Source organism: Chiloscyllium plagiosum, unplaced genomic scaffold (assembly GCF_037043375.1).
Source record: "Chiloscyllium plagiosum isolate Xiang-an unplaced genomic scaffold, Cpla_swu_hap1 HiC_scaffold_2, whole genome shotgun sequence".
Lineage (NCBI taxonomy): Eukaryota > Metazoa > Chordata > Chondrichthyes > Orectolobiformes > Hemiscylliidae > Chiloscyllium > Chiloscyllium plagiosum.
This window is the reverse complement of record NW_028270140.1, coordinates 79,337,421-79,350,527: the sequence shown is the minus strand read 5'-3', so window position 1 is coordinate 79,350,527 and position 13,107 is coordinate 79,337,421. Positions and strand designations below refer to the sequence as shown.

General features: G+C 42.4%; 1 protein-coding gene across 6 annotated transcripts in view; it reads left to right on the top strand.

Moving 5' to 3' along the window:
• Positions 1–13,107, top strand: part of gramd2b (GRAM domain containing 2B) — a 180,839-nt gene that overhangs the window by 126,965 nt on the left and 40,767 nt on the right. For 3 of the 6 annotated variants that reach the window (XM_087998049.1, XM_087998056.1, XM_087998046.1), the window contains one exon: positions 12,571–12,699. The exons of 1 other annotated variant lie outside the window; for it this stretch is intronic. In XM_087998049.1, the coding sequence (XP_087854175.1) occupies positions 12,571–12,699 (129 nt within the window). Of the gene's footprint in view, positions 1–8,242; positions 8,399–8,644; positions 9,285–12,570; positions 12,700–13,107 lie in introns of those variants that run through there. 2 more of the 6 variants (XM_087998062.1, XM_087998066.1) reach the window with 2 other exon arrangements.

The following is a 13,107-nucleotide window of genomic DNA, read 5'->3' as shown; positions in this document are numbered from 1 at the left end:
GATGCAGCTGCTGAGGCCATGATCTCTGGAACTCTCTCCTTCGCCTTTGTCCTTTTCCACCTTTAAAACATTCCTAAGGCCTAACTCCTGACCAAGTTCATCTGCCCTAATAGTTCTTTGTGTGGCTCACTGTCAAATTTGTTTGGTTACGCTCATTGCAGTGTTTCAGGCATCTTAAAGTTGTTGCATAGAAGATTCATATAGACTAAATTCTTCTTAAATTTATTAGGGTAATGTATCAAATATCAAGACCTACTGTGGAGCAGATGGTAGGAACACGTATCAGTGGAACTGAGTGTGCCTGTGGGATAGAGTTTCTTTTTAAAAACTTTTGCATGGTTAATTATTTCCTTTTGCCTCCACAATGCTCATGGGTTACATTTATTTGAATCAAATTCATTGTTTTACATAAGACAAGAATCCCTGAGGTGTAATTTATTGAAATTCTGATTTAACAGCAATGAGTTAACCAATTGGCTGCACCGCAAGCAGATCTTTGAATTGCCTTTATTTCATTGTGAAATTTCTTCATTGAGAAGATGGTAATCTGTGCAATTCTCTACCACAAAACGCTGCAGACAAGTTCCTGAATTTATTTTTAAAATACCTATCTTTCCAAACATTTAAGATATCATGCAATGCGGGAGAGAGTAGAATTAGTGCATTGAGGTAGAGAATCAGTCATTATAGTATTAAATGGGCGGCACGGTGGCACAATGGTTAGCATTGCTGCCTCACAGCGCCTGAGACCCGGGTTCAATTCCCGCCTCAGGCGACAGACTATGTGGAGTTTGCACGTTCTCCCCGTGTCTGCGTGGGTTTCCTCCGGGTGCTCCGGTTTCCTCCCACAGTCCAAAGATGTGCAGGTCAGGTGAATTGGCCATGCTAAATTGCCCATAGTGTTAGGTAAGGGGTAAATGTAGGCGCATGGGTGGGTTGCGCTTTGGCGGGTCGGTGTGGACTTGTTGGGCCGAAGGGCCTGTTTCCACGCTGTAATGTAATCTAATCTAATCTAAATGTTAAATAGTCTTGAGATATATATTTTTTAAAAATGTTTTAGCAACAGGTTTGTCTGCTCCTGTGAAGGCAAGTTGACTAGTGCTTGTGCAACAAGAAGCTTTAGCCAACTCCCTATTTGGTAACTGTTTATCAGAACAGTGTGCTACCCTATACGAGGAAAATGTTGCATTATAATCAATAAAGCCAAATAAAATTCACTTTGTTCATGCAATGGTTCTTCCTAATGAGCTTATACTTGGTAGCTAACCAGTATATGACCTTTCTAACATTTGTGGTTGGCTAACTTTCTCCCTTTTAATTTGGTAGATATATAGCAACATGATATCCTAACTTGGCTCATTCTCACATCTGAGTGCAAGTTGGGGGGGCACGCAGGGAGGCAGGCGGGTGGGGAGATGATCATGCTAAACTTGCATTTTTTTGTGTTTAAAAGTAGTTATTTTTGAGTTTACCAAAAATAAACCTTCATTATTTGCACCAATGGAAAGTGAGTTTGCGTGAGCTTTGACCAGCACTAATCAACTTGTCCCTACAGGTAAAGCTCTTTAAAGCCAAGGGATTTTCTGAGGTGTAGTCACATTTATAAGGAAGATGGCAACATTCTGACAATCAAGTGGTCAACTCTGTCTTATAACTTAACACCTGTTTTGACCATGGGATCAAGATATAAAGGGTTGCTGGTGATCATGAGAGCATGAGGTTTAGTGAGTGGTTTCAACATGAGAAGGCCTGGGGAGCAGAAATCTTGAGATTATTAATAATGGAGGTATTAGGAAACAAATTCCCTAATTTGTTACAGTTACACATGGGATACCTCACAGCACTTAGGCTCCTGCATGAGAAGTGATGACTGTCACCCCTTGGTTTGTCACCCACCACCACCTGAGTTGGCCATAATGGGGTTAATTTTAAGAGATACCATTCTTCCATATCCAAATGAATGTCTTTTAAAAGAAAACAATTTAAGCATTTCTTGAATTAACATAATTTATTAATTACTAAATGAAAGAAATAGTAATGTAATATTGCACACACGTTAGAAATAGGAGGTAAGTCCAAAAAGACAAAAAAGCTTTTTTTTAATAGATTTTGTTTGAAATTGTTTGGAAAACATGGATAGTTGCAGTGGAGGTTCCCAGTAATGTTGACATTTGAGATTTTTGGCTTTGTAGTGTGATTAGAACTTTAAATTATCCTAATTCCCTTCAGGTGCGCGTGCGTGTGGGGTGTGTGAGATGCTGTGTCTTTATCCTTTTTTCTTTACCTGTAATGCAGGGCTGTTGTAAACAGCTGTGCCCAGAGCTCTTACCCACACAGCATACTTTTTTCCCCTCCCATTTGTGGGGGAGTCAAGGACCAGAGGGCGTAATCTCAGAAAGGAATCAGACATTGTGAGACAGATGAGAATTTTGTTTTTCTTCTTAGGGAATTCTTTACCACAGAGGGCTGGGTGATTAAGTATCTTTTAAAGCTGAGGCAGATTTTTAATCAGTAAGGGAATCTAGGATTTGGGGGTTTGTGGGGGGTGGGGGATGGCGGTGGAGAAGCAGGCAATCTAATCAAAGCAGCCATGCTGTCATTGAACAATGTAGCAGACTTGGCTGAATGGCGTACTTCTGTTCATACATCTTATGATCTTATGGACATGGAACAATCAGTCAAAATAAGGGACACTTTCTTCAAACACAAGATCCTGGTAATAACTAATCATCTCTTTTTTTTCTAATAATGTTGATTTGAGGGTTAAATGTTGACCAGGAGACATTGGAGTCCCTCTTCAAATGGAGTGCACTCACTGTGTTATGTGGTTAAATGCTGTTTACAGGACCTTATACACAATGAGATAATTAACAGCTACCACTGAGATGCTTGTTGAGACAGAGAGAGGATTTGTTTGGAGAGAAATCCTGGAAAGATTTGGAAACAAGAGTCATAAAGATGTACAGTATGGAAACAGACCCTTCGGTCCAACTCAACCATGCCGACCAGATATCTCAACCCAATCTAGTCCCACCTGCCAGCACCCGGCCCATATCCCTCCAAACCCTTCCTATTCATATCCCGTCCAAATGCCTCTTAAATGTTTCAATTGTACCTGCCTCCACCACTTCCTATGGCAGCTCATTCCATGCACGTACCACCCTCCATGTGAAAAGGTTGCCACGTAGGTCTCTTTTTTTTTTTTATATATATATATATCTTTCCTGTCTCACCCTAGACCTACGCCCTCTAGATCTGGACTCCACCATCCCAGGGAAAAGACTTTGTCTATTTATCCTATCCATGCCCCTCTTAATTTTGTAAAACTCTATAAGGTTCCGATGCTCCTCCGATGCTCCAGGGAAAACATCCCTAGCCTGTTCAGCCTCTCCCTATAGCTCAAATCCTGCCCAACATCCTTGTAAATCTTTTCTGAACCCTTTCAAGTTTCACAACATCTTTCCAATAGGAAGAATTGCGCACAATATTCCAACAGTGGCCGAACCAATATCCTGTACAGCTGCAATATGACCTCCCAACTCCTGTACTCGATACTCTGACCAATAAAGGCAAGCATACCAAATGACTTCTTCACTACCCTATCTACCTGCGACTCCACTTTCAAGGAGCTATGAACCTGCACTCCAAGGTCTCTTTGTTCAGCAACACTCCCTTGGACCTTACCATTAAATGTATAGGTCCTGCTAAGATTTGCTTCCCCAAAATATAGCACCTCGCATTTATCTGAATTAAATTCCATCTGCCACTTCTCAGCCCATTGGCCCTTCTGGTGCAGATCCTGGTGCAATCTGAGGTAACCCTCTTCGCTGTCCACTACACCTCCTCCAATTTTGGTGTTATCTGCAAACTTACTAACTGTACCACTTATGCTCAAATCCAAATCATTTATGTAAATGACAAAAGGTAGAGGACCCAGCACCGAACCTTGTGGCACTCCACTGGTCACAGGCCTCCAGTCTGAAAAACAACCCTCCACCACCACCCTCTGTCTTCTACCTTTTGAGCCAGTTCTGTATCTAAGTGGCTTGTTCCCCCTGTATTCCGTGAGATCTAACCTTGCTAATCAGTCTCCCATCGGGAACCTTATTGAACGCCTTACTGAAGTCCATATAGATCATATCTGCTGCTCTGCCCTCATCAATCCTCTTTGTTGCTTCCTCAAAAAACTCAATCAAGTTTGTGAGACATGATTTCCCACACACAAAGCCATGTTAACTATCCCTAATCAGTCCTTGCCTTTCCAAATACATGTACATCCTGTCCCTCCGGATTCCCTCCAACAACTTGCCCACCACCGACGTCAGGCTCACTGGTCTATAGTTCCCTGACTTGTCCTTACCACCTTTCTTAAACAGTGGCACCACATTAGCCAACCTCCAGTTTTCCTGCACCTCACCTGTGACTATCGATGATACAAATATCTCAGCAAGAGGCCCAGCAATCACTTCTCTAGCTTCCACAGAGTTCTCAGGTACACCTGATCAGGTCTTGGGGATTTTTCCACCTTTGAAAATGTGTCGCTGGAAAAGCGCAGCAGGTCAGGCAGTATCCAAGGAGCAGGAGAATCGACGTTTCGGGCATGAGCCCTTCTTCAGGAATGAGGAAAGTGTGCCAAGCAGGTAAGATAAAAGGGAGGAGTGACTTGGGGGAGGGGTGTTGGAAATGCGATAGGTGGAAGGAGGTTAAGGTGAGGGTGATAGGCCAGAGTGGGGGCGGAGAGGTCAGGAAGAAGATTGCAGGTTAGGAAGGTGGTGCTGAGTTCGAGAGTTGGGACTGAGACAAGGTGGGGGGGAGGGGAAATGAGGAAACTGGAGAAGTCCGAGTTCATCCCTTGTGGTTGGAGGGTTCCTCGGCGGAAGATGAGGCGCTCTTCCTCCAGCTGTCGTGTTGCTATGGTCTGGTGATGGAGGAGTCCAAGAACCTGTATGTCCTTGGTGGAGTGGGAGGGGGGAGTTGTGGTTGGGTTGGTTGGTGCAGGTGTCCCAAAGAGGTGTTCTCTGAAACGTTCTGCAAGTAGGCGGCCTGTCTCCTCAATATAGAGGAGGCCACATTGGGTGCAGCGGATGCAGTAAATGATGTGTGTGGAGGTGCAGCTAAATTTATAGCGGATATGGAAGGATCCCTTGGGGCCTTGAAGGGAAGTAAGGGGGGAGGTGTGGGCGCAAGTTTTGCATTTCTTGCGGTTGCAGGGGAAGGTGCCGGGAGTGGAGGTTGGGTTGGTGGAGGGTGTGGACCTGACAAGGCAGTCACGGAGGGAGTGGTCTTTTCGGAATGCTGATAGGGGAGGGAACTATATCCCTGGTGGTGGGGTCCGTTTGGAGGTGGCGGAAATGGCGATGGATGATACGATGAATATGGAGGTTGGTGGGGTGGTAGGTGAGGTCCAGTGGGGTTCTGTCCTGGTGGCGATTGGAGGGGCGGGGCTCAAGGGCGGAGGAGCGGGAAGTGGAGAGCATTGTCTATCATGTCGGGGGGAAATTGCGGTCTTTGAGGAAGGAGGCCATCTGGGTTGTACGGTATTGGAACTGGTCCTCTTGGGAGCAGATGCGGCGGAATTGGGAATATGGGATGGCGTTTTTACAGGGGGCAGTGTGGGAGGAGTTGTCGTCTAGGTAGCCGTGGGAGTTGGTTGGTTTATAGTAAATGTCCGTGTTGATTCGGTCGCCCGAGATAGAAATGGAGAGGTCTAGGAAGGGGAGGGAGGAGTCTGAGACAGTCCAGGTAAATTTGAGGTTGGGGTGGAAGGTGTTGGTAAAGTGGATGAACTGTTCAACCTCTTCGTGGGAGCACGAGGCAGAACCAATACAGTCATCAGTGTAGCGGAGGAAAAGGTGGGGGGTGGTGCCAGTGTAGCTGCGGAAGATGGACTGTTCCACATAGCCTATGAAGAGGCAGGCATAGCTGGGGCCCATGCGGGTGCCCATGGCTACTCCTTTGGTTTGGAGAAAGTGGGAGGATTGGAAAGAGAAGTTGTTCAGGGTGAGGACCAGTTCAATCAGTCGAAGGAGGGTGTCAGTGGAAGGGTTGGTACGGCAGGAAAGGAAGAAGCGGAGGGCTTTGAGTCCTTCGTGATGGGGGATGGAGGTGTACAGGGACTGGATGTCCATGGTGAAAATAAGGCGTTGGGGACCGGGGAAGCGAAAATCATGGAGGAGGTGGAGGGCGTGGGTGGTGTCCCGAACATAGGTGGGGAGTTCTTGGACTAAGGGGACAGGACCATGTTAAGGTATGCAGAGATGGGGAGACAGGCTGCCTACTTGCAGAACATTTCAAAGAACACCTCTGGGATACCCAGACCAACCAACCCAACCATCCCATGGCTCAACACTTCAATTCCCCCTCCCACTCCACTAAGGACATGCAGGTCCTTGGACTTCTCCATCGCCAGACCATAGCAACACGACGGCTGGAGGAAGAGCGCCTCATCTTCCGCCGAGGAACCCTCCAACCACAAGGGATGAACTCGAACTTCTCCAGTTTCCTCATTTCCCCTCCCCCCACCTTATCTCAGTCCCAACCCTCGAACTCAGCACCACCTTCCTAACCTGCAATCTTCTTCTTGACCTCTCCGCCCCCACCCCCACTCCGGCCTATCGCCCTCACCTTAACCTCCTTCCACCTATCGCATTTCCAACGCCCCTCCCCAAGTCCCTCTTCCCTACCTTTTATCTTAGCCTGCTTGGCACACTTTCCTCATTCCTGAAGAAGGGCTCATGCCCGAAACGTCGATTCTCCTGCTCCTTGGATGCTGCCTGACCTGCTGCGCTTTTCCAGCAACACATTTTCAGATCTGATCTCCAGCACTTTCTCCTAGAAGATTTTTCCACCTTTACTCATTTTAAGACATCCAACACTTCCTCCTCTGTAATCTGGACATTTTGCAAGATGTCACCATCTATTTCCCTACAATCTATATCTTCAATATCCTTTTCCACAGTAAATACTGATATAAGTTTGTAGATGATGAGCCCTGAATTGAAGGTGTGTGTAGGATTGAGTTGTTCACTAGCTAATTGGTTTGCAGGGACAAATCAATCTTGCTATAAAATGTACCCACTTGCTAGGTTGAGTAATCTGATATAAAACAAAGTACAGACAATGTTGAAGGTCTGAAACAAACAAAAACAGAAATTGCAAAAGAAGCTCAACAGATCTAGCAGTATCTGTGGAGAAATGCTGACCCTTGAATAATTCTTGTCACATTTTATAAATTTCTACTTTGGAAATAGGACCTGTCTGACTCAAGATCGGAAACACATACAGACTTTGATCTCTCACCTTTTTCATGCATTGTCTGAGCTGAGATGCCACCTTTTTTAAATAAAACCTTAAGTTATCGTGGGAATGTGACTTGAAACAAGTTCTGTGATTTACATATTAATGAATGGAAACCTGCAGCCCATTCTAAAAGATGAAAGAAGTAACAGTAACCTAGGTTTGTTCAATGTATTGCAAACGTGTCTGACACTAGATATTTTGCTATAAATTCTGTGTCCTATGATCCAACTCCACTAGCTACCTGACGAAGGAGCAGAGCTCCTAAAGCTTGTACTTTCAAATAATCCTGTTAGACTGTAACTTAGTGTTGTGATTTTTAATTTTGACCCTTGAAAGGTCACAGGACTCACCCTCAACCTGTTTCTCTCTCTCCTTCTCCACAAACGCTGCCAAACCTGTTGAGTTTCTCCAACAATTTCTGCTTTTGAATGACATGATTATTTGATTAAACGCTACATGGCAGCTTTTTACGTGTACGAGTATTTCCATAACAGCTAGTTAAATGACAAGGGGGGTGGTTGTGGAAAGAGGAGAGTAATGAGGAAGCTCTGTGGGCTCTCTGTCTGAATGGATCGGATTTCTCTTCTTACTCCCCTCCTTCATGAGGCAATGGTGTTAAGGATTGAATCGCTCATTGTTTAAGTCAAAAGCAATGGGAAGTTATTGAGCTTTAGACTAAGTAGATTGGTTAAAATTATTCTAACTTTGATCAGTTTAAATGGTGTGGCGTTTTTAGAAAAGGTCTCTGACATTTGAAATGTTTTCTAGGCATCTCTGACTGCAGCCGGGCTGTTGCCTCTTTCCGAGCAGCCTGAGACTTGCAGCCACTTGCTGCTCACAGGGGGACAAACTGGTTTCTGGGGCGAAACCTTTCACCAGATCTCAATGTTAGCCGACTGACTGTATCCTTCAGAGCGCAGTGGACCGTTTCTATAACCTCCCCGAAGCCAGGATGTGTGTCAAATGATATCAAGTTACAGGCTTGGTCTGATGCAACAGTGTCGAGCATGTAGCAGGAAGTGAAGTGAAATTTTAAACTTGGAGCGGACTGCCTTTTTAAAGTCCCTTGGATCCACGAAGCTTCAATGATCGCGGGGAGGTGGGAGTTGTCTTTATTTCCGCTGCCAACACTTGCTGACCGGGGAAGTGTGCAGGATAAGTTTTGGCACAAATAGGCATTTGCTGGCGTTTGTGTGGGTTTAAGGCCTGGAGGCAGAGAGCTGACTCGGCGGAAATATCTCCCAACAATACACCGATATCGGCCGTCTCTTCGGAACAGCTACAAATCCAGCAAGACATCATCGGAGCCTTTACTTGTGTTTAATACTTAAATCTTTTGTGCTTTCTTTTTTTTTTAGAAAAGTCATTTGGTAATGCAATGCTTGAAGTTGAATGCCCAAGTGAACTCACTCCTTCATGGAGCCCCGTTTAATGCTCAGGCACATATTCTCTGTCATTCTTAGTCTGTTCTTAAGCATTTGGGTTGACGCAGCCTGATCCTTTTAAAACACTTTTTTTTGGTTTTAATGTTGAACTTTTTCCAGAAGCTAAGGGGTTATAATTCTATCAAGATTTTCAAGTTAAGCTTTGCCCTTGTACCTTTTTTGATTTCTCCTCACCCCCTCACTGGTTATGTTGGTACATTTCCTCTGGGCACTAGTGGAGCAAATCCTGGGAAACCAGAATTGCCCTTTATGACTGCAGTTTGAAATGCAGTGGCAATCGATGTGTTGATTATCATACAGATTTAATTATTAATGTTCTTTTTGTCTTCATTTGTCAGCTGCTTACAATGCAAGTGAAGGGTGTGTTTGTGTGAAAGGGAGGAGAGAAAACAGGAACAGGATAGACACACATGACAGGAGCAGCTTTGGGTTTTTTTTTCCACCTGCCTGTTACTGATTTGAAAAATTAGTTGAGATGAAACCGATTGAAGTCGGTCAAAATTTGACAAGTTCAGATGTCCTTACTTAAATGAGCCTCCGGTGAGTGCTTTTAGATAGTGGCAAATATCCTTTGGTTAATTTTCTGTGTGCAATGGTTGCCATTTTCAGAAATCAAATTGGCTTGCATTCTATTGTTACATTGCAAAAGGATCTATTCATCATTAAATTATTTTTTCCTAACGTATTGATTTGCACTTTTAAAAACCAGTGCAGTTTACTTTTTGATTTATTAGAGACTCTAGGGCAGTGCATTGAAATAGCATTGGGTTGTCTAAAATCTTTGTGCTACCATCTTCTTTTGTCATTAATGGTAGAAATACATAGCTTTGCATTTATTTCGATGGACATCCTGAATACGGTGTTTGAGGGTTTAAATGCTCTTTGTCCACAATTAGAATAGCAAGAAAATTGGAGGGAATTCATTTGTCAGAGATTTACAGTCAGTACAGCTTGTTACAGTAAATAGTTATGTTATTCAAGTACCATTCCTCTTAAATGTAATTATTAGTCCATCCTTTCTCTCTTTGCCAACATAGTACACAGAAAATATAGACTGGTGTTCACAAGCATGATGAAAATCAATGCAACTTCAAGGGAAATCAATAGTCAATTTCAGTTTGCATCTGGTAATATGCTTAATAGCATGAGTAAATGGATGACTTTTTTTAAAAGGTATCGAGCAAAACCATACAATAGCGGCATTTACAAGGAGCGCATTTATGCTTTTTGATTATTTTGTGCAGCCTTTTCTAATAGGAAGCTCCTTCTTCATGGCTGACCAAACCTATCTTAACTTTTGTAAAGTTTGAGTCTTATAAGCTTTTATGGGCTGAAAATGTGTTGCTGGAACAGCGCAGCAGGTCAGGCAGCATCCAGGGAACAGGAGAATCGACGTTTCGGGCATAAGCCCTTCTTCAGCATCTGCAGACCTCACTTTCTCCTCAAAGATTTTAACCTACTGCGAATTCTCTTACAAGGATGCCTTCCTTGACAAAGCTCTCTTCCTCCCTCTACAAAGTCCCTGGATGCTGCCTGACCTGCTGCGCTGTTCCAGCAACACATTTTCAGCTCTGATCTCCAGCATCTGCAGACCTCACTTTCTCCTCTAAGCTTTTATGGAAACTGTAAAGATTATAGTAAAAACGTATCCTCACTTTAAACTTCCATTTTGTAATTTTTAAAAGAAAAAATACATGGGAAACTTTTCATGGGCTAAAATCACTTCAAACAGGAAAGACTTTGATTTGAGATGGCCACAATGATAAGTTAACCACTCCTGAAACCATCAATAGATGACATATAAACTAGGAACTGGAGTAGGCCATTTGGCTTTTTGAGCCTGCTGTGTCATACAATATGATCGTGACCAGGCATCCAACTTGTTATTCTATTCCCATGTTCAACCCATACCTTGTGATACCTTTTAGCCCTAAGAATTACATCCATTTCCTACTTTTAAAGCATTAAGATTTTTGGCTTCAAACACTTTGTGGCGGAGAATCATACGGGCTGTCTGTTGGAAGAAATTTCTCCAGGATTTGAAATTAACATGCAAAGTGCCTGAAATCAATCACTCCAATCCCTATGTCCTGTTTGATTTACACCTTACATTCCAAAGTGAAATTTCCAGTAAGTCACATGCATATTAACCAACTTAGAAATACAAACTTGGAATAAAAGCCAAAAACATACACTAGTATCTATTTCTGAAAGACTATAAAGAACGTAGGAGCAAAAGTAAGCCATTCATTTCAGGCAACATCTTTGGGCAGTGAAGAAAATGGATTCATAACAGCAGAACTGGAAGGCTTCCTCTTGAGAAACAGTACCAGATGATAAAGTAAATTAGGCAATCGTTCATCACTGAGAACTCAAACATAACATTGCTCTGTTGAAGAAGATTTAAAATGGATTTTAAAATCAATCAACTCCTGATTAGATTAACCCCACAGGCTCTAAGGACATGCTAAATTACATGTCCTTGGTTGTGTTTTTCTCCCCTTTAAACTTTGATACCTGTTTGTATGTTTCTCCTTTATTTCACTCCATACTTTGTAATTGGCTTCTCAGTTTTGAGCCAGTGAAGTAGTTTTAATTGAAATATAATAGTTGCGTCATTTAAAAATACAGTTTGTGGACAATCAAGGGGACAAAAGTAAGTTGACTCACCTCTTCACCTGTTGATAACAAAGTATGAACAGAAAGTTGTCAATTCTTTGCATTAATTACACATTCAAATTTTTTTCTTTTTCATTATTTGCACCTTTCCCGCTCCCCAAACCCATTTGGTCACTGACTTGCCATGATGTGGTTTCCACACCACAGTAGCTCACCAACCTCTCTCTGAAGTTTCCAACTTTGGTGAATCTTGCTATCAGAACTTCCTGGTTTGATCACCGATGACTGTGAAATCTGACATTTGCAGAGGTTCAATTTACAGTCAGTAATTAACAGACAGAAGTCAGTGTCCCTCCAATTCTGGCCCAGTTTGGAGTAATTCCTACAACAGTTGTCTCTACAAGGCAACAGTTCAAGTTTGAACCTATGTCATGATCTTTTGGTCTCTGTGGCTTGGTTGTATAGTTTACCCATTGGCCAGCTATGTTGTTTCAATGAGTGAATGGATCAGTGAACTGTTAAAAGCTATACTTTTATATTTATTTAACTGGCAGTTTGAGTATTTGTTGTCTTATCAAACTGATGGGGATTATGTCAGCATGGCAGGTGAAGGGGTGAGTTGCAACTTTGGCCTTTTGACTTCAGCAAAAGAAAACAAAGTTGGGTGTCACTTGTGCCCTCCCCCATAACACATTTGGGGTAGGCAAAGGGAATTTTGGAAGGAATTCCAAAAATTCCATTTCTGATCATTATCCAACAACCATTGCTAAAAATGTTTCCAAATGTTAGATGCAAATCTGGAATACAGCGGGATATAAAATATCCACATAGCAAAGCTTGTAATTTTAGATTTGTGTCTTGGATAACATAAATTCAATTTTAACCTGACTCTGACAGGAGGAATCCACATTAATTGACATAAATGTCAGCAACTGGCTCACAGATGCTAGCTTCTCAGATTGAAATTAAAATTGAGCTAATGAGCAAATTTAATGTATAATAAAATAGAGATCATCACTCTTCATTAAATCAATGAAAGCCAGTACATTACAGGCTAGTGTAAGCTGTTTGTTTAGTGAACCTTCCTAGAATTCACCAACACTGTAAGAACATTGCCACTGTAGCTTGCTTAAAACTGGATTTTCTTCATAGAATGCTTGTTTTCTTTTCTGCTGAATGGTCTGCAATCTAATGAATTTGTTTGCAGCTCAGAGCCAGAAAATGCAGGAGCGGAAGATAAACCAAAGAAAGCTGGGAAATTGCTTAATCAACAATTACAGTCTCTGAATCTGGATGCAGAAATATTTGAAACCAAGAAGAGAAATTATCTAACCAGGTAAGAGATCCACTGTTGCACTATACCCACCACTGACTGACAAACCACCAAATGTGTAGACTGGATACATTGGACTATTCTGTATGTTGATTTTCTGTAATGGTGCCAAGGTTGTTAAATTTGTGGAACACTACAGTATTCTTGTATCCTAATGAATCTAAATATTTCCTTCAGCTAAGTGTTTTAATTTTATTGGGGGAGAGGCTTTTGTACTATTGTACTGCCAGTTTAAAATTGAAACTGAATATGTACCTGTTTTAAGACTTAGTTAATTGCCAATATAAATTTTGAATGCTAGTTGAAACATTTGGTTTTTAAATATGGTTCACAGAAATTTGAGCACAGTTGGTTTGGAGATTGTCAAGTGTATATACCACATCTAGATTTTCCTTTGCTTCGAAGTAATTT